The sequence below is a fragment of the Podarcis vaucheri genome, assembly GCF_965113315.1.
Source record: "Podarcis vaucheri genome assembly, chromosome: 13".
Taxonomy (NCBI): Eukaryota; Metazoa; Chordata; class Lepidosauria; order Squamata; family Lacertidae; genus Podarcis; species Podarcis vaucheri.
In genome coordinates this window covers 44,403,630-44,429,797 of record NC_138751.1, presented here as the reverse complement: position 1 = coordinate 44,429,797, position 26,168 = coordinate 44,403,630, and the positions used below count along the sequence as shown (strand labels likewise).

The 26,168-nt window shown below is 45.5% G+C and overlaps 1 protein-coding gene across 6 annotated transcripts in view; it reads left to right on the top strand.

The window, feature by feature from the left end:
- ADAM11 (ADAM metallopeptidase domain 11) overlaps positions 1-26,168 on the top strand; it is a gene marked incomplete at its 3' end in the record, with an annotated part of 84,861 nt that overhangs the window by 24,359 nt on the left and 34,334 nt on the right. For 5 of the 6 annotated variants that reach the window (XR_014212798.1, XM_082194832.1, XM_082194831.1 and 2 more), the window contains 7 exons: positions 4,148-4,224; positions 9,732-9,798; positions 16,511-16,596; positions 17,488-17,554; positions 19,381-19,447; positions 24,635-24,702; positions 25,827-25,901. Coding sequence is in view for 5 of the 6 variants with exons in the window: in XM_082194832.1 (XP_082050958.1) it covers positions 4,148-4,224; positions 9,732-9,798; positions 16,511-16,596; positions 17,488-17,554; positions 19,381-19,447; positions 24,635-24,702; positions 25,827-25,901 (507 nt within the window). Of the gene's footprint in view, positions 1-4,147; positions 4,225-9,731; positions 9,799-10,621; positions 10,853-16,510; positions 16,597-17,487; positions 17,555-19,380; positions 19,448-24,634; positions 24,703-25,826; positions 25,902-26,168 lie in introns of those variants that run through there. The other variant, XM_082194834.1, reaches the window with a different exon arrangement.

The window sequence follows — 26,168 nt, the reverse complement described above, 5'->3', positions numbered from 1 at the left end:
TATCAGGTGCTTTGTGGAATCCGCATTTTAATTATGTTCTGTTGATTCTTTCTGTTGATTGAGGAAAAGCCTCAGCTTTGCTAAAGGGCTGTAATGTGGAAGAACTTAAGTGTCTAGAAACCAGCAGCTATGCAACTGAAATTATTGAGCAAGGCTTCTAAATCAATTTAAGTCTGCAATGTCCATCTGAATTCTGATCAGGCAGTATTTTTAATTCCCGTCATGTACAATTACTTTCCAAGATTTACCTGGTAGTCAAACGGTTTTTTTTAAATAAAAAAGTCAGTTTACCAATTAATTGCATTTAATTAATTTGTTATAGTTCATTGTTTTGTGCAGGCTTTTTAATGTTGTTGGTGATGCTTTCGCTTTGTGAGCTACTCAGCAAACTCTTGTTATAGGGTGGCTATATAAATGTAATAAATAAATATCCCCTAGCTTCAAATCTGCAGCTCCCAAGGGCCAAACTAACAGTAACAGGGCAGCCAGATTTCTACTTGGGGAAGAGAGCTTTATAAGAGGTGTACACAATAAAAGTGTTGATTGATAGAACATAAATAAAACCCACCAAACTGTTAAAAATGAATAAAACACAGATGGAATCTGTAAAACAGAAAGCAGAATAATGAATGTCCAATTGCATTTGGTATTTATGTGTCTGCCATATACATGTAGAAAATGTATGTGGGGAAACTAATGTTTTACCCCAAAAGAGACTCACAGGTGAAGAGAGCTATGTTTTCTCCCTTCTCTTCCCCTGCCTGCTTTTGCTGCTCTCTGTCAATTTGGGCACCTTTTGCTCAGCGCCTGTGCCAAAACTGGATTTGGCCGAGGATAATACTTCCTGAACTGACAGCAGGCAGCAAGGTCAGGTCAGGAAGCGTTCAGCTCATGGCTCATTTGAAGCAATAGTTAGACCCCACCTTTTTTGTTTTAAGTGAATATAGTAGACACGGAGCACTTCCAGACTGTCACTATTTTCAGGTGGGATTTGATCACATACTGTGATCCATGTGATATGACAGACACATATCAGTGTCTGTCTGATATGTAACTGGAGGAAGTTACAAAAAGTAAGTGGCGCCATACTGAGGACTCATTTCTGCCATTGTGTAGAATGGACCTCTGGATCCCTTCTGTGCATTGAAAGTATACATGACTAAAGTCTCCAGGCTGGTGTATATACTTTGAATGCATATAGGGACTGTGCAGTCTAGTGAAAATACCTAAGTCACAGGTGGACCTGCCATAACAATCTTGCTTCAGTTTCTTTCTTTCTTTATTTCACAACACTTATATGCTGCCGCTTGATTGTAATAATAAAAAACCCCAAGGCAGTTTCCTTTATGAACGAAGTCCTGGTACAAGTGATCCCCAATCACTTCCGTCTCTCCAATTGTGTTTATTGTCTATTTATTCTTACTCGCTGCTTTCTTCCTTTTTTTAAACCAGTTTGCCATTCCGTAAGCAGAGTTGCCCTCTTATTCCATGCCTGCTTAATTTACGCAGGGAAAGCATTGCACTTGGGGAAAAGCCTTTTGAAAGTCCAAGTACGCGAGAGGATAGCTGCTTAAAGATATTTGCATTCAGGGTTGTTATCTTAAATGACAACAGCTCCTGGCTGACAAGGGAGTTCATGGCATTTCAATCAGATAGCCCAATTCTTACTGCTTTTTCTTGGCCGGTCCACTAGCCACTACTTGCTTGTAGGGAACTCTGTATGCTGCCTTACTCAGCACACCAGATATACAAGTCCTTCTGGGTTGCCATATGTCATCTTTCCCCAGGACGTGTCCTCTTCGTGGGTATGTAAAATGAGAGTCGTAGCAATCCATAGTTAGAAGCAGAAGTCGGCAAATGTGTCCTCTTTTTTGCTCTTTAAAATATGGCGATCCAATTTGCTTGCACACAGCTGATTATCCTAGCATGGGGCAAAGATGAGTCGAAACTATTTGGCCTTGCTAGGGCTCCTTCACCTCTCTTCTACCCCATTTTAGCCCCCCCCCCCCCGAATCTATATAGAATTAAGGTTTGAAGCACATTTATTACAAGATGCTAAAGTGGATGCACAAATCAGTCCACAGCAAGAGTTAAAACACATTCCTTCTATTGGAGTGCTCATTGAAAGTGTCATACCCTTCAGTCATCTTTTTGATTGCAGCTAAATATGTTGATCCCTTGATGTCTCTCCCTGGAAATCTTATTTTTCAGTCCTTGAAATGCTCTTGTAATTTCACCCTGCGTTTTCCTTCCTTTTCTCTCCCCCCCTCCTCCCACCTTAAAGAAAGGAGAGAGCGCACAGCAGAGAAACCAGAACTGGCCCTAATGTTTGAGTCACCTTCACATCCAACCTTAGTCACTCCCTCCTCCTCCCTCTCCCTTCCTTTCCTCCATCGCACAGCCAAAAATTGCATTATCCCAATTTGCTGCAGCAGCATTTGAGCAGGGGTTCCTTTGAGCCAGGGCTCAACCCCAGAAGCTTTTAACCTGCTACATCCAGTCCTTCTGAGAACTTTTTTTGGACTCAACTGTTCAGTACTCACCCTTCCTCCCAACAGCACATAGCTCTGCCCTGTATATGAAGTTATTTCCCCATCTCAATGGATCTTACAAGTCCATCGCTTTTTTCACTTGATGCGATTTGGTCCAGGAAAACACGCAGTAAATTCTGTTGGCAGTACATTCTGGACTGGGGGAAAGGAGGACTTTGCAAAATGCAGCATTGACTGACGGAATTTAGTGCCACAAGATGTGATGAGAACTACCCACTTAGAAAGCTTTAAAAGAGATCAGACAAATTTATAGAGGACAGGTCTGCCAGCAGTTTATTCTCCGTAATAGACAAATGGAACCTGCATGTTCAAAGGTGATATACTTGGGCAGATGGACAAGAGCCAGTGTGGTGTAGTGGTTAAGAGCGGTGGACTCGTAATCTGGTGAACCGGGTTCGCTTCCCTGCTCCTCCACATGCAGCTGCTGGGTGACCTTGGGCTAGTCACAATTCTTGATGTCTCTCAGCCTCACTCACCTCACAGAGTGTTTGTTGTGGGGGAGGAAGGGAAAGGAGAATGTTAGCCGCTTTGAGACTCCTTCGGATAGTGATAAAGCGGGATATTAAATCCAAACTCTTCTACTCTTCTTCTTTTGGTTTGATAAGTGGGAGTTTTTCCAGATAGCTATCTAGAATAGGAAAACCGCTATGTGCATAGTTAATTTCCTTTGAAAGAGAGAGAGAGAGAGAGAGAGAGAGAACATTGCAGCAGCTTAAGCCAAGCCAATATAGAAATCCATTATCAGAGATGTATGGAGGGAGTATGCTTAATCAAAAGATGAGGGAATTGCACTTTGCACATGCCCAGGGGTGTGCATTCATAGAACATGAAGCTGAAAGGGACCATAAGGATCATCTGCTCCAGTGTCTCCCAAACTTTGATCTCCAGCTGTTTTTGGAGTACAGTTCCCATCATCCCTGACCACTGGTCTTGCTAGCTAGGGGTGGTGGGAATTGTATTCCAAAAACCTCTGGAAACCCAAGTTTGGGAAACGCCAATCTAGTCCAACCCCCTGCAATGCAGGAATATGCATCTGTCCCATATGGGGATCAAACCTGCGACCTGGTGTTATCAATACCACACTCTAACCAAATGAGCTATCCAGGCCATTGTATGACCGTATTTTTCGTTCTATAGGACACACTTTCCCCCCTCCAGAAATTAAGGGCCCAGAATTCCAGCATTGGCTATGGGTGCCCATTACTTGAAGGTGAGGGGTTTTACAAAGGAGGGGAGGGTGAATTATCTCATCCTAAGCCCTGATGGTCTCTTCCTGGGACTGAGGGCGGAAGAATACTGTGCATTTCTCTGTTGTTTCTGAACTGAGGTTTTTTGTTTGTTTTAATCACTTCTTCTACTATTGGAAGTGGGAAAGGGCAGGTTTAGATATACTAAACCCTCTGGATGTTGCTGGACTCCAACTCCCATCAGCTCCAGCCAGCACAGCCAGTGGTTGAGGATGATGGGAGCTGTAGTCCGGCAGCTTCTGGAGGACAGCTGCTTGGGAAAGGCTGGTGTAACTGATACACTTAAAATAAATGCCAGGGAAGAACCTGAGAATGTGACCTCACATGGTCTCTCTTTGTTTCCATCAGGTTATACACCTGGCCCAGGTGAGTTTCCTTGTCCATGCCTTTGGCTCAGCCTTCACCTTGGACCTTGAGTTGAACCAGTAAGTATTCTCTGCATCTTTCCTTCAGATTCAGTTGTGGGTGTTCCCTTTTATGTATGAGGGTGTGTGTGGCTGGTGACTGGAAGCAGCCTCCAGGACCATATAACACTGGTCCTGAGAGACCTGCATTGGCTCCCAGTACGTTTCTGAGCACAATTCAAAGTGTTGGTGCTGACCTTTAAAGCCCTAAATGGCTTCGGCCCTGTATACCTGAAGGAGGGTCTCCATCGCTGTCGGTCAGCCCAGACACTGAGGTCCAGCTCTGAGGGCCTTCTGGCGGTTCCCTCATTGCAAGAAGTGAGGTGACAGGGAATCAGGCAGAGGGGCCTTCTTAGTTGTGGCGCTCAACCTATGGTACACCCTTCCATCAGATGTCAAGTAAATAAGTACGGTAACTATACAACTTTTCGAAGACATCTGGATGTGGTCCAGTATAGTGAAGTTTAATGTACTGTTTTATTATGTTTTTGTATATGCTGGAAGCCACCCAGAGTGGCTGGGGCAAATCCAGTCAGATGGGTTTGAAATAATAATAATAATAATAATAATAATGGCTAGTCAGTTCTGTGGCCATGAATATATTTGTTCCAGGCAGATGGTGAGAGGGCTTAAAACCAAAGTCAATTCCTGGAATGTATAGCTTCAGAATAAGGTAAGGGAGAGGGAAAGGTCTTCTACAGGTTTCTTTAAAAGCCCTGATCGAAACATTTTTTTCATTTAAAAAAATGAAGTTCAGGACCCTACAGATATAATTAACTGTTCTGCATCCTTGCCACACACCACACTTGTGATCTGTGGACTAGATTTTGAGAACCCATGAAGAATTCACTGCTAGAAGGTATACTTATTTTATTCATGTAACAAAATTTATATACCATTTGATGGCAATAAAACCTCTGACCTCTTAAGATATGGTGGCCTTTAGATCAGAGATGGCTTTTTAAAAGGATCAGAAAGATTCATAATGGACAAGTCCATCAATTAGCCACACAGCAAAATTGTCCTGTGCTTCCATGTCCACATATGGTCTAGCAGCAGAGGCAAGGGCAGTCTGCAGAAAAATTAGTTCTGTTCACCATGCTCTGCTTTGTGTGCTTCCAGAGGTGTCCACCATCATATGTGAAAACAGAATGCTGGATTAAGTTGATTTAGATCTGAGTATGCAAAGTAATTCTTGGACTATGGTGGTATCTGAGGCTTTGGACATGTATCTCTCAGCATGTGAAAAATGCCTGCTTCTTCCCACTGTGTAACTACAGCTGAACCCCATGCACCTGAGAGTCACTTTACACCTCTGCTTAGAAATTAATCCTTTTACATATCAGTCGAACATAGAGAGTGGAAGCTACAGAAGTGCAGTAGTTGCATCTGAAGTTATCGTGGGAATAGCCCTAAGACTTTAATTGGTTCCTGTGGATGACGTTTCTTTTCTTTCTTTCTTTTACATATATTTTTTATTAAATTTTCTATTTTACAATTTAAAATACTCATTTTACACCCATAAGATATGATTGATTTCCCTTCTTCTCTTTCCATGGTTCATTTTACATATCATAAATCCCTGCATATTTTACAAAAACTATACAATTCAGTTTCTATTATTGCATCCATCAAAACTAGTTTACACTGTTGAATTTATCTTGATGCTGCCAGCATTTTCAGCTGTGCACAATTATTTCCCATATATTCAATAAACGTTTTCCAATCTTCCAGATGACTTGGGACTGAGGATGTGATTTCTGTCTATCTGGACATCTCATTTTATGGTTTTATGGCCCCTTAAAGACTAACAAATTTCTTGTGGCATAAAATGACCTAACCCAATTCATCAGATGTATGAAACAGCTGACATGTATATGGATGGATGGATGGATGGGGACAAGACTAGGGTTTCCCAAACTTGGGTCTCCAGCTGTTTTTGGACTACAACTCCCATCATTCCTAGCTAGCAAGACCAGCAGTCAGGGATTATGGCAATTGTAGTTAAAAAACAACAGGACACCCAAGTTTGGGAAACCCTGGACTAGAGAGAGAAACGTTAATAGTGGAGTCAAATAGCTATGAAATGTGTGTGTGTGACAGTTCAGCAGAAAGCTTCAATGTATACAAGATAAGTGTATACATTGCCTCTTCACAACAACAGTAATTGGTGACAGCGCAACCATCCAAGCTTTGCTATGTTAATTAACACCTGTAGTGGGACAGAAAACCATTGTTTCAATTCAAGCTCTTGGTTTTTTTAAAAACTGGGCCTGGGATAAACAATGTACTAGCTCTGATTGTACAGAATGCCAAGCTTGTCTTTGCACTGGAAGTCTCATGAGCGGGGCTGCCACTTGTCGACGTGTGAGGTGGTGTGCAAGGGAACGGATGTGCGTGTGCTTGTCTTCTTAGCGCATGACTGCCGCCGAGTGTGACAGGATAGGAGCCGCAGTGAATGTGTACCTGTGTGCTGATTGTGTATTCCTCACGCCGTGCCAAGGTATGTGCGGCAAGATGTGTGCGTGGGTGCAGTCGTCCTACTGCTTGTGTATGCATGAGGGAGTTTGTCATGGGAGGCTTGCTTCATGAGAGGGAGAGCCACTGCAAGTTTACACCAGCACTATCCCATTCTTTTTTATGGGGCTGTTTTGGAGTAAACTGGGTGTGGGTTGCATCCCTCGGCTGGTTACGGCATTGAGAAAATGGAAGCGGAGAGACAGAAACGTTCTGTGCAACGCTCTTTCCATGTTGGAGAATCCTGATGTAAGCTGAAGCACAAAGAAGGTATTGTCACAGGCCACCCCAGTCTCTGCCGAGTGATAGCAAGAAATCCCTGGGACCTTGGCACTTAACCAGGGTTTGTGTTCCTTTGGAAAGAGATGAAGCGGAGACTAGTATCTTTAAGAAATATGGTTTATTTTACACACATTTACACCTGAAGCCTTCCATGGAGTGGGTGCAGAACCAGTGTGGTGTAGTGGTTAAGAGCGGTAGACTCGTAATCTGGTGAACCGGGTTCGCTTCCCCGCTCCTCCACATGCAGCTGCTGGGTGACCTTAGGCCAGTCACATTTCTCTGAAGTCTCTCAGCCCCACTCACCTCACAGAGTGATTGTTGTGACTGAGGAAGGGAAAGGAGAATGTTAGCCACTTTGAGACTCCTTTGGGTAGTGATAAAGCGGGATATCAAATCCAAACACCAAGAGTGTCCCTCATTGGTCCTCTCCCTTTGCCCCTCTGTCTGGCAAAAAAACAAGCTCTGATTAAACCCCAGCACCCAAGAATCTAGAGGGGAAAGTCTGGCACCCAGGGATCTGGGGGGATCCCTGCTCTCCCACTAACCCATGACACATGTAAAGGGGGGTGGGAACAGTACCTGATTGCTCAAGCAAAATCTAAACTGCCAGGAAGTTGTATCTTCTGGCCTGGCTTGTTCCTGACTGTATTTTTGCAGGTATTCCTGGAAGTTGTGTATGCAATTAAAGGTGTAGATATGGGCGGTGGAATATAAACCATGTTGGTGCATGTATTTATGAATGCAAAATGCGAATGTGACTGAGAAAATTAAGGTGAGATAGTGCACCTGAGAGCTCGCCCATGTACCGTATTTTCCGCTCTATAACACGCACCTGACCATAACACGCACGTAGTTTTTAGAGGAGGAAAATCCATAGGCATGCCACCCGTAGGCATTTCCTCCATAACACGCACAGACATTTCCCCTTACTTTCTAGGAGGAAAAAAGTGAGTGTTATGGTGCAAAAAATATGGTATTTTGTGACACTAGACGTGTGTCTCTGTGTGTATTATGAGTTTGTCTTAATTTATAGAGCGTAGTTTTGTTTGTTTATTAAATTTGTATGCCGCCCCTCATCCAGAGATTTCAGGGCAGTCCACAGCCTAAAAATACAAAATAAAAGCAAATAATACAGGATAAGAACAAGAACAAAACAAATCCCCACTGTGTAACAGTGCTGGGACTGTGTGCACTGCGGTATGATCTGCACAGTGCTATGAAGAACTTTAGCTTTTCTTCCACAGTACTGTAGTCACCACATATGTATGAGTATATATATTTGTGGGAAGTTTCTTTCACCCTCTTCGGTGAGACAGCAGTGTCTGAATGCTGCGATTAGGTGAGTGCCCTTGAATATTTAATAGGGCATCTGGATTTCTGCCTCTCCCCTGCCATCCTGCAAGTAAATTAAGCTCAAGGCACCAGGTTACCCGTAAGACGAGGTGGCCGATGAGTCTTGGGCTGTAACCAGAGATGGTGTGATTAACGGCATGTGTCTGGTAATTGAGTTTCGCCCCTTGCCAATGCGTGCTTTCATCCAGGAGCCTAGGTGCCCTGAGAATGACAGAGCCTGGTCCCAGAACCTTTTTCTTAGCGCTGGGATTTGCCTTGACGCTGTAGACCTGGCGGGAAGCATATTCTGGCCTCTGCAATTGGCCAGGACATTAAGGGCTGCTGGGGTTGTGCATGTCAGTGTCTGTTTTGATTTGTATTCTTGCAATCTGTTGTAAGCAGCCCAGAATATCATTTGAGCGGAAGGTGGGACTAGGTATAAAGATGAACCTCTTCACCCCGGCCTTTGATAGTTAAGATCTGTGTGGTTTTTGTGAAACTACCTCTGTGATTGATGTATATCCTTTGGCTTGTTTTAGACCGTTTTATTGGGTTTTAATATTACGTAAGTATATGGTTGTAACCTGCCCTGGGCCTTTATGGTGAAGGGCAGGTAAGAAATCTCTTCAATAAAATAAATAAACTAGAAATAATAATTATTTTGTAATAATAGAAGGATTTGTTACTGCCCAAACCAGACATGCCATAGAGGAAATATCAATTGCCAGTAGCTGCATTAATTCAAATCCTTATTCTCCCAAGGAATCTCCTGGCCTAGGCCTTCCAGGGAAAGTCTGCATATTCAAAGGGCTAGGCTGGCAGAAGCCAAGAGGCGCCAGCTGCTGGTGCATTGGAATGAATGGGGTGTCAGTGCCCTTGACACCCAAGGAAGGGATAATGGAAACTTGTTCATATTGGTTTGGGGAGCAGTGGAGCTCATCCCAGAGCCCTGTCCAGGCCATTGAGCTTCCTTATGATGGGCATGCACACAGAAAACTTGCCAGGTAGAGATGACATGCTAGCAGCCACCATGAGCAAAAAAGGTGAATGGGTATGATGGTCACAGTGAGAAACGCCCACGGAAAATGGCCTAGGATTTGGTGTGCCATCTCTACCAGAAAGTCTAGGTAGGTTTATTTATTCCATGTGATTTGGTAAGAAAGGAGTGGGGGGAAACAGGAGGGTGGGAGTGTGATCCCACATATCATAGAAATATAGAATTGGAAGGGACTCTTGAGGATCGTCTAGTAGTCCAGCCCCCTGCAAGGCAGGAATATGCAGCTGTCCCATACGGGAATCGAACCTGCAACCATGGCCTTATCAGCACCATGCTCTAACCAACTGAGCTATATCTGTAATGCTCTTCACGCATCTGCCCTTTCCCCTTCTCTCATCAGCCACCTGCTGTCTTCACATTACGTGGAACGCCATTTCGGGGAAGATGGAAACGGCAGCCACACCACGGTAAGGGGACACAAGCTAAAGAGGCTTTGTTGTGTTTATGTAGATACAATTTTTCAGCGTAAGTCGCTTGTTTGAGTGACAAGCAAGTAATAAGTTTAATAAATGAATGAATATCTGCTCCTCCTTCCCTGAGCGTAAATAATGTGCTTTTTCATTGTCACTGATCACAAAGCACCCCAAGATCTAAGACCAGGCAGCTAGGCTTCTGCATTAGAGGATGGGGCTTCTGGGAAAGTCCGAGCCCCCGTGTTTTTTATTTTAAATTAACCTGGCCAGTCTCTTGCACAGGAATCACAACTCTGCACAGTTTGCAGTTGCCCTAGGGTGGGTCCCTCTCTCCGTCTCTTCCGCCACCCGCTTCCTCCCTCAGACATGAAAGAGCTGCCAGGAGGGAGATTGTGGAGGGGGAGGAAGGCATCTCGGTGTTTGCAGCTGCTAACGCAGTGAGGTGGATTGCAGACGCTGAATGAATGGGAGCTCCAGAAATAGCCCTTCTCGCACAAGCCAGGAATTGGTGCAAACGAGAGCTTCACAAGTGGAGCATCAATAATGCTAAGTGTTTGCTAAGTGGTTGGTCATGCACACTCACAAGCAGTGGGCAGCCAGATCCTTTGAGCCCCCTCCCATTTTACTCCCCTCTCCCTCTTTGCATTGAGCTCTGGCTTCCCCCACCCCCTACTGAGCTAACCTGAACCACACTGCCTTCTATAAATAGACCTGGGGGGGGAGTGGGAGGGGGCTCACTTGCTTGCCTATCAGACTGCAGCAGCAGCCTTGAGCACCAGCCTGTGCAGGGGCACACGTGAACTGGTACATGGCAAGAATCAGGGAAGGGAGGAGAGTGATCGAGGGAGCGAGACAGCAGGCCTCTTCCCCAACGCAGTCCGTGGTGGTGTGTCTCTGAGCTAGTTCATGACCATGGATCCCCTATTGTGTATGCATAACGTGTGAAGGTGCCCATTGTCTGGCAACTGGCAGCAGGGCTGGACCAAGGCATTTTGGCACCTGAGACGAACCACAAATGGTGCCCTCCCTGCCTGCCAGGGAAGAAGGGGTGAGTGAAGATCTACATCAGGAACGGGGGCGGCGGCGGCGGGGGGGGGGCAGAATAAAGATCTGCGTCAGGAATGAGGAGGGAGGGAAGATATACCGTATTTTTCACTCTACAAGACGCACCAGACCACAAGACGCACCTAGTTTTTGGAGGAGGTAAACAAGAAAAAAAATATTCTGGATCTCAGAAGCCAGAACAGCAAGAGGGATCGCTGTGCAGTGAAAGCAGCAATCCCTCTAGCTGTTCTGGCTTCTGGGATAGCTGCGCAGCCTGCGTTCGCTCCATAAGACGCGCACACATTTCCCCTTACTTTTTAGGAGGGGAAAAGTGAGTCGTATAGAGCAAAAAATACGGTACATTGGGAACAAGGTGGGGAATCGTATCAACTGAATTGGCTGAAGTGGGAATCAAAGTCTGTAGCAGTGGGGAAAGGGACCTGCTCTGAATCACACCACTTCTTCCCTAGAGATGGGAGAAGACCAACAGTGCCTCCTGTCTGCAGAGAGCCACCAAGGAGTGCGCTGTAGCTGTTGCTGCCACTGCAGCAGCAGGAGCAGGCAGCAATGCAGTCCTTGGCGGGTAGCTCTTTCGCCCCTGTGGATCCTGCCCCCCAAAGCAGTCACCTCACCTTGCCTCATGGGTGGGCTGGCCGTGACTGCTGGCAGTGTCCCACATTCCCTTGTTCTTAATCGCTGCCTGTATCTATTTGATAACATTGCTCACTACCTTGCCTTTATTTTTGACTTCTCTTTCTCCTTTGAACCTCACGTTCCTTTTATCACCAAGTCACACCGATTCTCCTTGCAGAGCATGGCGTCAACCTACCCTTGCCCTCATTCCCATCCATTCTAGCCCTGGTTTGCATGCTCCTCTGGTCACTTCTCACACGGACGTCCGCAACTGTCTCTCTTTGGGCATATCCACACTTAACTTTCCTCCACACTTTCCTCCAAGTGCAAGTACATAAATAGGTACCGTTCTGGCGGGAAGGTAAACGCAAGATGAACGCCGCAACCCTAGAGTCAGCCACGACTGGACCTAATGGTCAGGGGTACCTTTACCTTTACCTTTACTATCTTACTGGGACAGCCCTGCCAGATGGGCGGGGCATAAATATCACCACCACCACCATCATCATCATCATCAATATTCAACACTAGCTCCTTGTCATGCCCTTTAAAGTGCCCATTGTCCTTCCTGGATCCTATCTTTTGGCCCAACATAGAATCATAGAATCATAGAGTTGGAAGAGACCACAAGGGCCATCGAGTCCAACCCCCTGCCAAGCAGGAAACACCATCAGAGCACTCCTGACATATGGTTGTCAAGCCTCTGCTTAAAGACCTCCAAAGGAGGAGACTCCACCACACTCCTTGGCAGCAAATTCCACTGTCAAACAGCTCTTACTGTCAGGAAGTTCTTCCTAATGTTTAGGTGGAATCTTCTTTCTTGTAGTTTGGATCCATTGCTCCGTGTCCGCTTCTCCGGAGCAGCAGAAAACAACCTTTCTCCCTCCTCTATGTGACATCCTTTTATATATTTGAACATGGCTATCATATCACCCCTTAACCTCCTCTTCTCCAGGCTAAACATGCCCAGCTCCCTTAGCCGTTCCGCATAAGGCATCGTTTCCAGGCCTTGGACCATTTTGGTTGCCCTCCTCTGGACACGTTCCAGAGGAGGACATGCCCCTGGCCACTGCCTCTGCATCCCGAAGAACATTTGCTCTCTTAAACGTAGGCAGTGTACACACCACCATCTTGAAACGCAGCTCGGTGGTTCTTTTTCTCCATTTGGATGGAAGCTGGTTTGCGGGGGAAGATACAGCAAAACTCATTACTGTATTTCGTAAGAAACCACAGGGTAGCTCTGGATGTGTGTACAGCACTTCCCAAACCAACAGTGGGAGCGCCCTGAGTATAAATGGGATGGTGGACCCAGCCAAGTATTTCTTGCCTCCCTTTATGCCTGAAGCTCTGTTCCCAGACTACTTATGTGGTACCGCCAGTCTCTACTAGGGCCGGGGCCTTTTCAGTACTGGCCCCGACTTGGTGGAACGCTCTGTCACAAGAGACTAGGGCCCTGCGGGACTTGACATCTTTCCGCAGGGCCTGCAAGACAGAGATGCTCTGTCTGGCCTTTGGTTTGGACTCTGTCTGACCCTTATGTTTCCCTCCCCTTCTGGTTTTGATCTATGGGCTACTATTAAAATGAGGCTGCATTTTAAATTGTATTTTTAACCTGTATTTTAAATTGGTTCCCCCCCCCCCAATTATGTTTTTATTGTAACTTTACTGGTGTTAGCCACCCTAAGCCCAGCTCTGGCTGGGGAGGGCGGGGTATAAATAAAAATTTATTATTATATTAGTATTATTTCTCTTGCACCCCTTCAAATCCAGCCTCCGAGCCTCTGATAACTCTCTTATCTATTAGTGCCCTATCTATGTGCAAACTGCATTTGTACATAGCCACCCCCAGTTACTCTTGCCTCCCCCCCATTTGCTGCTTCCTTGTCATTTCATGGAATCATAGAATTTTTGTTGTTGTTGTGTGTTTTTGTAATGTTTATCTTTTTTTCTTTTTCTTTTTTATGTGATAAATGTGAAAATCAATAAAAAAAAATTGGGGAAAAACCATTTATTGTACTAGCCAAAGGCCATGACAAAACCATACAAACACTATCAAAGAGAGAAATAGCTATAATAAATCTGTATATCCACATATAGAAACAGAACCTCTGCCTAAACCATCAGAATCATAAAATGCAGGCACACACGTAAATTGGGGGTCTCCACACGTCACACAGTATTTTTCTTTTTAGACCTCTGAGTCTCCCTTGCAATTTTATCCAGATTCTTCTTCTTAATCCTTCTTACCGCCAGCACAAAGAGGGCCACATTATGAGTCACTGGGGCATTAGCATCGCTGAGCACCTTGCCTTGTTGCATTTCATTGCTTTAAGCAATTTTCTCACTGTTTGGCTCATTTCTTCTGCTATTGGAGCAAACTACAGGAAAAAACTGCTTAGAACAGGCAAGTCAAAATGGGGAAGCGGGTTGTTCCTTAGATCCACATGTTCCTTGTTTGTAAAACATAGGATTCCCCCACTCACTCTTTGTATGTGAATGGGACAGGGACTGCTGCCTCATCACATCTAGTTATTGCATGCTCCTCAGGACAGGACCTTCTTGCCTATGCTACTCCTTGAACTTTTATTTCTTTATTTCAAACATGTTTACATAGCTGTCAACCGTCCCTTATTTGGCGGGAAAGTCCCTTATCCCAGTGCCGTGTCCCGCTGCTGTCCCTTATTGATGATGTCCCTTAAATTTCCTGGGTTTCAAAGGAAGCAGCTCCTCTCTCTCCCTCCCTCCCTGCCGGCCAGGGAGGAGGGAGGCTCCAACTGTGTTGCTTGGCTGCGTTGCTCACCCAATAAGAAGTCTAAGAACAACGGGGGGTGGTGGAGCTTGCATGCCTTGTGCTGATCAAATTGGCCGCGTTGCCTGGGGACTTGCCTTTGCTCAGCGCTTCCCAGCAGAGAGGTGACGGTGGTTTTCCTTGCTGCATCCCCTTTGCCGGGTTGCTGCGCTGTGGGAACCACCGCTTGAGGCTTCGTTTGGCTGCTGGCTGGGCTTTCTGCTTTTGGCTCGGACGGGCTCAGAAGTCGAACATACCTGTACTCTGAAAATCCCTTATTTTGGCTGCTGGTCCCTTATTTTCAAATCTGTAAGTTGACAGCTATGTGTTTACCCTGCTCTTAGCCAAAAAGGCTCTCAGAGCAGCTTACAGAGCAGTAAAGAACAAGACAGTCACTCCCTTCTTTGTGTATCAAAATGACATGACACAAAAGGAAAATATAAGGATGGAAGAGGAAGAAAGCAAACCCGGGCACCAATTCTTAAAATTCAGTAGTTCTCATAAATAATGACCATCTGGAAGGCAAATGGGGCCAATGGAAGCCTGGTGGAGATGATCTTTCAGCCAAGTCTGATGGGATGACTAGATAACTGGTGAGGGAAAGTTTCATGTATTTGATGGTGCCATAAAAAGTAAAAATAAGCTTGCAGTTCTTTATAGCAAAAGCTGCATCATTCCAAAGTGTCAGGGGAGGTGTTAGGAAATTGGTATGAGGGGAAGCCCATTTAAACCTGGTACAACAGCTTAACTGCAAAATTCCTAAGCATACTGACTCAGAAATAAGTCTCACTGTGCTCATGGGTTAAAGCACGTATGGAACTGCAGTCTAAAAAGACAAAGCAAGCATCAAACCTGGATATGTGTCCTCATATATATCATTCCAAGAAGAAGAAAAAGAACTAGTAAGGACTATTTCACAAAAACCACTCTTCTCTGTTTTCCTTCTCAGGCACCTACATAATCAGCCGGTTTTATTGGTATTGTTCCAGCTCATATCCTGTTTTAAATACTTGCGAAGAGTTTGGTGGAAATTTTTTTTAAAATAATATTTTATTAGGTTTTATCAATAAGGAGATTCAAAAGAATACAAAAACAGAAAAATACAAAGTTACAAAATACAAAAATACAAACATTAAACACAAAAAAGACAGGAAAAAAGGAGAGAGAAAAAGCACATAAAAAAGAAAACAAAACTCCCTCTTTTTAAATTTCTCTTTAGTTAACTTATTTTCCTGACTTCCTCACGCCTCCCTTTTTTGCATCCCTTTTCTTAAAATTTAGTTCAGCAAATTCATATCCAATTTAACTTATCTATTATCAATCCCATCTTACATTTTACCTTGGTGCTAGAACCCCATCAGTTCATTTCAACGTCATCAGCATTCAAAAATTTTACAATGTTTCTGTAAATAAATTTTAAATTTCCTCCAATCTTCCTCCACGAGCTCTTCTCCCTGATCTCGAATTCTGCCAGTCATTTCTGCCATTTCCATATAGTCTATTAGTTGCATTTGCCATTCTTCCAGGGTGGGTAGATCTTGTGTCTTCCAATGCTTTGCAATGAGAATTCTTGCTGCTGCTGTAGCGTACATAAAGAAAATTCTATCCTTCTTTAACACCGATTGGCCAACTATGCCCAGGAGTTTGGTGGAATTTTGTTCCTCTGGGCTCACTGTTTTTAAGAATTAGGTTAGAGACAAAACCTCACCGCAGTTCAAAAAGCTCACAGAGCTCAGCCCTGAAACCTGCCTTGGATGCCACCGAGAAGCCCTGGAATGTGTGAATAAAAAACTGCAATGCTTCTGAGTGTGTGCAGAGTGCCTTTTACATGCTACCAAGTTACTGCAAGGCACACCTGTGCGTTTTGGGTCAGGGAACAAGAATGCATCTCCTAAGCAGGTTTGAGCCACACCACCTGCCCTTTTGGAAACTAGAATTGTTGTCTATATTCTCTATTGATAAGGGAGGGCCTCTTTGAAAGGGGGTACGGGGTATGGCAGACTTCATCCATGTGCACAAGAGGAACTGCCAAGCCAAACCATTCTGCTGCCACAGCAAATATATTCCTCTTGCCTCTGGATTGACAAGCATGGGCCATATGGTACCCCTTGAGGACTGGATTTGACTCAGAAGCACCCAGTTACTGATTCTGGTGATTAAGGGGCTCTATGTTAAGAGGCAAATTAATCTGATTTACATAAGCTTGAGAAAGAGGTCCTTTCCTTTTATGGTCTGTTTCAGGGAGCCGGAGAGCACTGTTACTATCAAGGCGGTCTCCGTGGGGAAGCAAACTCTTTTGCGGCTCTGTCCACCTGCCATGGCCTCCAGTAAGTAGCAAGCGCTGAAGGAAGGAAGCGAACCAGTGAAGGGGGAATCCATTTCTGTCAAACACGGCCGGTCCTGTCATTGGGTAGAATGAAGCAGCCTCCTCCAGGAGCTGTGTTCGGATGCCATGAAGGGAAAGGGATGCAAAATGTTCCATTTAAGATTGTAATTTTTACTCTTGGAGAGTGATGCTAGTGGGGTTCTCTGCTACATGTGCCAAAATAACTTGGCCAGCCTTGATCTGAAAGAGGGCAAGTTTGCTGTTCCACCTCACACAGCTACATGTCTTGAATTGGCCCTCCCAATAAGCCAAAGCACCTCTGGCACTGTGGTCTAAACCACTGAGCCTCTTGGGCTTGCTGATCAGAAGGTCGACGGTTTGAATCCCCGCAACGGGGTGAGCTCCCATTGCGCTGTCCAACCTAGCTGTTTGAAAGCACTCTAGTGCAAGTAGATAAATAGGTACCACTGTGGCAGGAAGGTAAACGGTGTTTCCGTGCGCTCTGGTTTCCATCACGGTGTGCCGTTGCGCCCGAAGCAGTTTAGTCCTGCTGGCTACATGCCCCAGAAAGCTGTCTGTGGACAAACTCTGGCTCCCTCTGCCTGAAAGCAAGATGAGCGCCGCAACCCCATAGTTGACTGGACTTAATCGTCCAGGGGTCCTTTACCTTTTACCTTTTTACTGTCAAGTTAGAGCTCGCCTTAGGACCTGAGAATATTATTTTCCCGGCAGCCCCCAAGGGTGTGTAATGTATGTGCCTCCGGACATAAAACCCTCCTGCCCCCAAACTGGTGTGATGGGCTTCACTAGGTGCTAGCAGTGAGTACTCTTCCGTGTAATGGCTACGACTGACTGACTAACCTCTCTGTGTTTCTCTGCGCCCCTCCTTCAGCGGCGTTTTCTCCGACGGAAAGGCCACGTACCTTTTGGAGCCTCACAATTCACCTGAGCACCAAGAGGTAAGTCTTGGACCAGGCTGTAATTCCATCACTGCCACAGAGATGCCTCACTTGGGTTTCATGCCCAGAGGTGAAAGGAAGGCCGAGTGAAACAGTGCATGGATTAGCTTGCATTTTATTTATCCCGACTGCCCACCCCCCACTCCCCAAACAACAACCTCAACAACAACAAAAACCCTCTTTAGGCTCTAGGAACTTGTTCTAGGAAGAAGATCTGGATTCAAATTTCCAATCATTTGTCGATCTCGCCGGCTGAACTTTGGACAGTCATTCTCTTTCAACCTAGCTTATCTCTTGGGGTTGTTGTGAGGCTACAGTGGGACAACTCTACGTATGTTTCTGCCTCAAACAGCATTGAAGCAAGGGTGAAATACAAACATAATAGATGTGTTTTATTTTTTGCTTGGTTGGCGTGGCAAAGCAGGCAGAAGGACGCCAGTTTAAAAACCATGAGGGGTAAATTCTTCCTATGGCCAATGTTTCAAAGCACTTGCTTTGATTCCTCTGTTTTTCTTCATGTGCATGTATATTGTTCAGTTTATCATTGACATGCATGTGAATTAGGCTGTATATTTCAAAGCATGGATTTCTCTCTGCCTCCGAGGCAAATTCATAAGGTAGATTTCTTTGCTGAACAGATAATTGAAAAGTCCCCAGCGTTTGGCAGAGGCATGCATGATTAAAAAAAAAATCCACTATAAATTAAAAAAATTCTGCACCCACCTGAAACCTGTCCCCAAAGAAATCAAGTACTTCTATAGCATTACATCTTGATGGTATATCTTTAGGGGTGGGTGCTCAGGCATCTTCTAGACATGAACCCCCCCCCCGCTTTGGGCCTAGTCCCAAACATTTCTTAGCACTAGGAATCTAAAGGAGTTTCCCAGGGTGCCTCCTTTCACTCTTGTTGCCATGACAACAAATGGATGGAGATTCCAATTGCCTCTTTTCATCCCCTTCTTGGAGAGTCCTCAGCCTCCACACACTCACCCCTACAGCATGTGGTACATCAGTGGCACAATATGCCCTTCTACCTCAGTGTGCCCTTTTTGAGGGATTGTTTGGGTAGGCAGAGAAGTTGGGTGGAGCAGAGGTAGGGGCAGAGAAGCCGATAGAATACGAGCGGTTTGTAAGCAAAATCTTGGATTAAAAAAAGCACAGTAATGGTAATATAATACAAACTTGAACTAGGACTCTCTGCCAGGGTCTGGAAATTGATTTTCAGCCCCAGGGCATTTGGGAGTGTGAATCAATAATAAAGGGCATCTGAGCATAAACAGGTTGTTCTTCTCTACTGAATAACTACAAAATCCCTGTGAAGATTGACTCAGCAAGATTTGGGTCATCTGCACAGGGCTTCTGTAGTTATTTGGTCAGGAGGAACCGCTCAGGCTCGGAAGGCCTTTCTCCTTCTCACCAATTCTCAAACTACAAGCTGTACACCCTGGTAAAATCAGTTCCAGGCCCTGGCAATGAGCCCAGTTCAAAGAAATAAGGAAGCAAAAAATTAACTAAAGGGTTGAAATTTTCACCACTGTAAGATTTTGGGACGGTCAATGGAAACGGGCTTTCTTGACAGAAGGTGCAACCTGAGGAAAGCTTGAGCCCAGAAATACCTCATACAGTTTTCATGCAGATGTTTGTTGGTCCAACAATATCCACGTACACAATCAGTCCAGGAATTGGGGTATTGCTGTACAACTTGAGACCAGCTCTCTTGGCTAGTCAAAGAGTGAGAATTCTTGACCCCATTTCTGTAACCCCCTGTTAAAAGGATAGATGCCTGGGTATTAGCAAATGTTATCTTTTGTTGTTGCCTACTGCAGGGTCCACTCCCTCATCTGATCTACAAGACACCTGTACCTCGCACTGCTCAGGGTTGCACGGAACCAGGTAAACTTGACTATCCTCCGAAAGGACTTTGTGTACTTTTGTTCTTTAGGAGTCGGAGCAAATTTCTAAGCTTTGCATGTGAATAATCTTCCAGTCTCCCACGTATTCCCAAGAGGAAGTACATTAACATTACAGTTGTACCTTGGATCTCAAACACAAATCGGCTCCCAAACGATCAAAACCTGGAAGTGAGTATTCCAGTTTTTGAACAATTTTCGGAAGCCAAACATCCAGCGCAGTTTCCGCATCTTCTGATTGGCTGCAGGACGCTTCTGCAGCCAACCAGAAGCCACGCCTTGGTTTTCGAATGGCTCCGGGAGTTCAACAAAATCCCGGAACATATTCTGTTTGAGAACCAAGGTATGACTGTATAAAATGTTTACAATATGGGACATGCACTCAATGTTTCATATTTTGAAATCTGGCATGCTTTTTCCTTTAGGTATTCCTATGTTTAGATTATTATTATTATAAGAAGAAAATATTTCTCAGATTTCAAATCTGTGGAAATCCTAATTTCTGGATTCAAACTTTGAATGTTTTAATGCACATCTATTTATTTTATTCCATTGTTCCCAGTGCTTATTTTAGGTTGGGGTCCTACTTTGTTCATTTCCAAAAAAAAAATAAAAAAAAATATTCAGGTAGTTATAATGGTCTTAATAAATTATAAAACTGATGTTGCTAATTGGCTGGATCTGTTTTCTATTGCTGCAAGAAGAAAGGCACCTCTGAGCATGTGCAGAGTATCCTCTTACTTCTGAGCAGAGATGCTATTTCAGACTCTAACCATATGCGGGGTAGAGGGAGAAGAAATTTGTCAGGGTCCATTTTAAGAACACCCGTGATTATTATTTCCCATTAATAAGTAAAGCTGTGTAATAGCAGCAGCACATGTAGAAATATTGGTTTCAATTGTAATATCTTTTTGACATACAAGCCTCCTGATTTTGTAACTGGACCGGGTATGTGTGATTTTAACACACTGGTAGAATAGTTTCCTTGCTTTTAAGCCACATTTTGGATGGACATTTTGCACCTATTTCCTAACAAGCAGGAATTCACTCCCGCAGTCTCTTCAGCCCTAAAGTACTTCATCTTAATAAGTGCAGACAAAAAAGGTGAACAGGAGTCATTTGCTCCACAGTGAGTAAGCAGTGCAGATAGTACAGAAGAGAAGTACGTTTACTGCTGGAATAAACAACAGTCCTTTTTATTACTATCCTTTTTCCTGGTTTGGAATGTACTTTTGGTAATTCTTAAGATATAATTGCAGGATCTATAACCCACCCTGTAATGATTTGGGGGCATGTCCAGACTGCAGATTTAAACTACTATTGCCTTTGGGAACTATAGGTCTCTTCAGGGGGTTGGGGAGACCATGCATTACTAGCAAATACTTATCAGCACCTCACCATACTCTGAAACTCCTCGGCCTGAGAGGTTGAAGATACATACGCCCCCACTGGTACTCTGGTACCATAGACACCTGCCAAACCTATCAGGTGCCAAACCTATCATGCCAGACTGCAAATGATGCTGCAGGAGATGTCCGGCACCATCAAAGACACTGGCCTTGGCACCCACCCCTGCCCACCTGGGCCTGGCAGCCTTGCATGGTAACCATGCTGTGCGGGAGGGGTCCAAGCCATATGATGGGATCATCTCTGCTTACTGGAAAATGGGGAGTCACATCCCTCTGGGCCAATTATCAGCCACAGTCAGCCACCACTTTTGTACTGGAATCTGCAGATTGAAAGCAATGGACGAGGCATTGCCCTGTGTACATGCATCGCTGGGGTTTGTTGGCACGGCTGTGGTGTGCGTACAGGATCGTGTGGCTGGCAATTGCAGTTGCCATGTGCTTGGGATGCTGGTGGGAGCACGTGTTTACAGAGTCATGCTTGGCTGCGCTTGCTGTGCACATGTGTCGGCGGATTGCCTGGTGGGCAGAGTGTTAGGAGTGGTTCTTGGCAGCAACAGTATGGGCACCATAGGCTTGTGTTGTAGCCTCCACTGGGCTCTGGTGCTTTCCGCTGGCAGAGTTCGGATGCAGCTGGTTTTGCACCGTCAGATTTTGCCCACAGAAAGGCAGAATTCCCATCATTTGGATGGCTCTGTAAGGGTAAAGGACCCCTGACAGTTAAGTCCAGTCGCAGATGACTCTGGGGTTGCGGCGCTCATCTCACTTTACAGGCCGAGGAAGCAGGCGTTTGTCGACAGACAGTTTTTCTGGGTCATGTGGCCAGCAGGACTAAGCCACTTCTGGCACAACAGAACACCGAAATTAGAGCAGCGCATGGAAATGCTGTTTACCTTCCTGCCACAGTGGTACCTATTTATCTACTTGCACTTTTGGGGGGGCGTGCTTTTGAACTGCTAGGTTGGCAGGAGCTGGGACAGACCAACGGGAGCTCACCCCATCGCAGGGATTCGAGCCACCGACCTTCTGGTCGGCAAGCCCAAGAGGCTCAGTGGTTTAGACCACAGCACCACCTGCGTCGCTTCTGTAAGGGTATTCCAAGGAATTCCCTGTCCCCTCCAGAGATCACCAGGATGCAGTGTTGTCATTTTATAGGTGAAAAGCCAAAAACAGAGTCTTGGTGCCATCTCTGGCTTCTTCCAAGCGCAACAACTTCAGTTCTCTTTTTTGTCACTGAATAGAATGCAGTGTTCTGAAATAGGCCTGATCCTCTGAGTTAATTTATAAGTCTGTCAGTTGAAGGACTGGGTGTACTGAATGCCCCAAAAGCTACTGAAACTTAATGCACTGCATGTGAAAAGTTCATTAATGGAGTTGTAAAAATTAGAATAAAAAATGAAGCTAGGTTTATTGGAAGCTTAAGTTACATGTAATGAAATGGTTAGAATTGTGAAGCTCTAAACCAGCTCCTCCTGCTCCCACTATAGTGCCAGTCAGTCTGCCAAGGGCAGAAGGTCTGTCTCGCCAGCCCTCACCTCCCATAATTTCAATTCTTGGGGGGAAAAACATGGCCTGGCAGTGAGCAGCTGCAGCAATCCAGATGGTGGTTCAATAGCCTATAGATGCTCTTACCCTCCGAGTAGTAGGTCAGCCAATCTGGAACCTAAAAACTGCTTCAGGCGCCGAACTTGCAGCGTGCTCTTGAACAGTTGGTAAAGAGACAGCTCCACTTAAAACCATTTCCAGAGGGAAAGCTGTGTTTAGTCGCTTGCAACAGACACACCAGGGAGTCTTCTTGCGCCTTAAAAAACAACCAATTCATTATGGCATAAGCTTGGGGAGGCAAGAGTCCACTTCAACAGATGCCTGAGGTGTCAGCTTCCAGAGGCTTCTTCCTCAGACTGCTCTTTCCTTGAGCAGTTCATGCCAGGATTCTTTAAAGGCAGGTATCAGAAGAATGGTTCTGTACTTGCAATAATCCCATACTGTATGTCCAACGGTATTTGTACTCTGTCTATATTATTTTGCCTGCCCATCTGCCTCTCCTTGTTCTTGCAAATCTAACGGTCAGAGTCCTCAACAAAGTGTGATTCGAGCTTAGGCCCTCCTGGCAGACCCCTCTCTGGAAAACTCAGCCACATTGCAAATAGTCCCAAATCAGATTTCTAAAACAAAGGTTTTTGCCGACTCTTAACCAGTCGCCTTTCCTTCTTCTTAGCTCAACTACCATGCTTCTTTTGTATTTCCTCCCAGTATGCCACGGGAGCCCATGTCAAACTGGATTGCATGATAGCATGGCTTCTGGGTGCCAACTGATCAGATGGTTTCTTCCTTCAAAGGCATGCCCCAGAATTCTTCCGGGGAAGCCATGCCAGTTAAAGTGGTGTCAAAGGGTTGATTCACTTGCTACTTGTGTGTCAGGTGTGTGAAAAGTATGGAGTGGGGAACATACATTTAGCCTAACCCCTGATACTGTGTTGTCATGTTTCAAGAACCACTTGTTGCATGGAGTCATCTGTAAACAGAGCCTAACACAGGGGTCAGCAACCTTTTTCTGCCGTGGGCCAATCCACTGTCCCTCAGACCTTGTGGTGGGCCGGACTATATTTTGAAAAAATAATAATAAACGAATTCCTATGCCCCACAAATAACCCAGAGATGCATTTTAAATAAAAGCACACATTCTACTCATGTAAAAACACGCTGATTCCCGGACCATCTGTGGGCCAGATTGAGAAGGTGATTGGGCCACATCCGGCCCCCCAGGCCTTAGGTTGCCTACCCCTGGCCTAACATGTGCACTCCTGCCTGCGTTTTAGGGGCTCTGCGCTGCTGGGACTGCTGCACATCCGACTATCCTCACTGCATGGAAGCACAACCATTGAGCACTTCAGGCTTTCTTTATAAATAGCAGCATGGAGCACTTGCTGGTTGATAGACGTAATTCTGAAGACTGGGTTAAGAGCAGAGCCCCAGTCCATAGTCCACACACTTACGTCTGATGCTAGGGGTGAAGAACTTCCGAGGCTTTGCATTTCGCCTTTGACAGAGCTGTAGCTACAGGTGGGGTTGGGGGCTAGCCAGGATTTTTGCCTCGGGTGAAGCCTACAGAGGGGGCACCATTGAGGCTCCCAGTGTGTGTGTGTGTGTGTGTATGCAAATATATGTGTGTGGGGGGGGGTACCAAACTGGGTCTTTGACCTAGGTGAAATAACGCCTAGTTTCGCCCCTGCCTTTGAGCTACCCCCACAGGCCACGAACTCATTGCACTTTGGCCTGGCTGGCATGTATCAATGAACTGTGATCATGCCACTTGCTTGCTCAGGAGGCGGTGTGGATACCATGGACCATTAGTATGTGGCTCTTGGAAGATTACCCGGGGGCAAAACGAGGCTTTATTTCACCCGGGTCAAAGACCCAGGTTGGCACCTTCCCCATCTGCATCTGGGTACACACCCACCAACCCACCCACAGGCTGGGAGCCTCAATGGCACCCCACAAGGTAATGTGAATTTTGGGCTGGAAAAGTTTCCTCACCCCTTCCCTGCACACAAATAACTCATGAATGAGTCCTAGGGTCCTGGGTCTAATATTATGCTTTTGATTTTTTGGGGGGCGGGGGGGGGGACGGACTTCCAGGCAGGCTTGAGGCCTAGCAGCCTGCTTCTTAGGAATTAAGCAGCTGTTTCCTTTCTCTCTCTCCAGTCATGCCCCTTTCCTCCCCCTCAAAATCTGATGTGTACCCGCTCTTGCCCCCTACCCAGGGTGTTTATTTGCTGAACTGAACTACTACATTCCATCTGGGCTCCCTAAATTGCGACGCCGGCGGCAGGTAGGTTTACTTCTCAGACAGCCAACTCCGCGGAAGCGCAGGAGGTTTGGGATCAAGGGAATCCATGCACCTTAGAGCTGTGGGCCAATGGGAGGTCTCATGTTTTGCACGCAGAAGGTCCTGGCATTTCCAAGGAGGGCTGGGGAAAAGCCCTGCCTGAAATTCTGGAAATTTGCTGCCACTCAGTGTAGGCAATGTCAGATAGACCAACCGGTTATCTGATTCAGGGTGATAGCTTCCAGTGTTCTTTCCACACAATTTATGGCCAAAAAAATGGAATCTCTGTGGTGGTCTGTCCTCAGTCACACACAGTCCTCTCTACCACCACCACTACCAAAGATAGCCTTGTCTTGCAACACTATCATACTTTCTCCTACCTTGGAAACTGTGTTCCTTTAGGATGGCCATTAACCACTGTCAAAAAAGAGTGAGTGTCGCTTTGGCATAGCTGTCATTGAAAAGCGAGCTGTGGATTGTGCAAAAGCTAAGATGCAGTTGGGACCTACTTTGAGTGATCTAGCAAAATATTATGATGGCATTCCAAAATATACTCTGGAGAGCGTTTCATTTGCACAATGCATTCAGATCTCCTATTATGAGTGTCCGCAGACTATAATTTTTGAGAGAAGGGGTGAGTGGGCATGGGAGGAAGGGTCAGGTTGCATATAAAATCTATGTCTGTTGGTAGGGAGAGCGAGGTAGTTCTAAGAGGCCCAAGTAGTACCTATTTGACCTTGCATTCTTCTCTCCACCCTACTGCATGGCCTGTAAGACAGAGTTGTTCTGCCTGGCCTTTGGCTTGGAATCAGCCTGATCCTCTCCCCATCTTTCCTTTTCCTTCTGTGTTGGAACCCCTATTTGGGGACTTCCCTGGCTTTTTTTCCTGGCCCACATAGGACCAGTCTGGAGAGTTGGCCTTGGTGAAGATTTGACGTTTTGTCCCCCCCAAACAGTTTTTGATCTGGGCTTCCACTGAAATGAGGCTGCATTTTAAGTTGTATTTTAATCCTGTTTTTAAGTTGTATTTTAATCAATTGTTTTTATACCTGATGTTAGCCGCCCTGAGCCCAGTCTTGGCTGGGGAGGGCAGGGTATAAATAAATTTTGTTATTATTATTACCCAGGTTCACCGAAGTCACCGGACTGTCCACAGCGAGACCAAATTCATCGAACTCATCGTAGTTAATGACCACCAGCTGGTGAGTGCTACCAAGAGGTGGGTCCAGGCCTGGGAAAAGAAATTGAGATGGGTGTACTGCGTTGTGATTGGAGACCTCTTAGAATGGGTCATAGGGAAGGCAGCCCTAGAACACAGAAAGAAAAATAAGCCATCTCACCATAGGTACACCTGCCAGCGCTGCTTCTTTGAGCAAGTGGAGAAACAGTGCTTAAGCAGATCTCCTTTCCAGTCTCACTCTGTAACCTGATTACCCATCTCTTTTTTAAAAGACATGGACAGTTTGTCC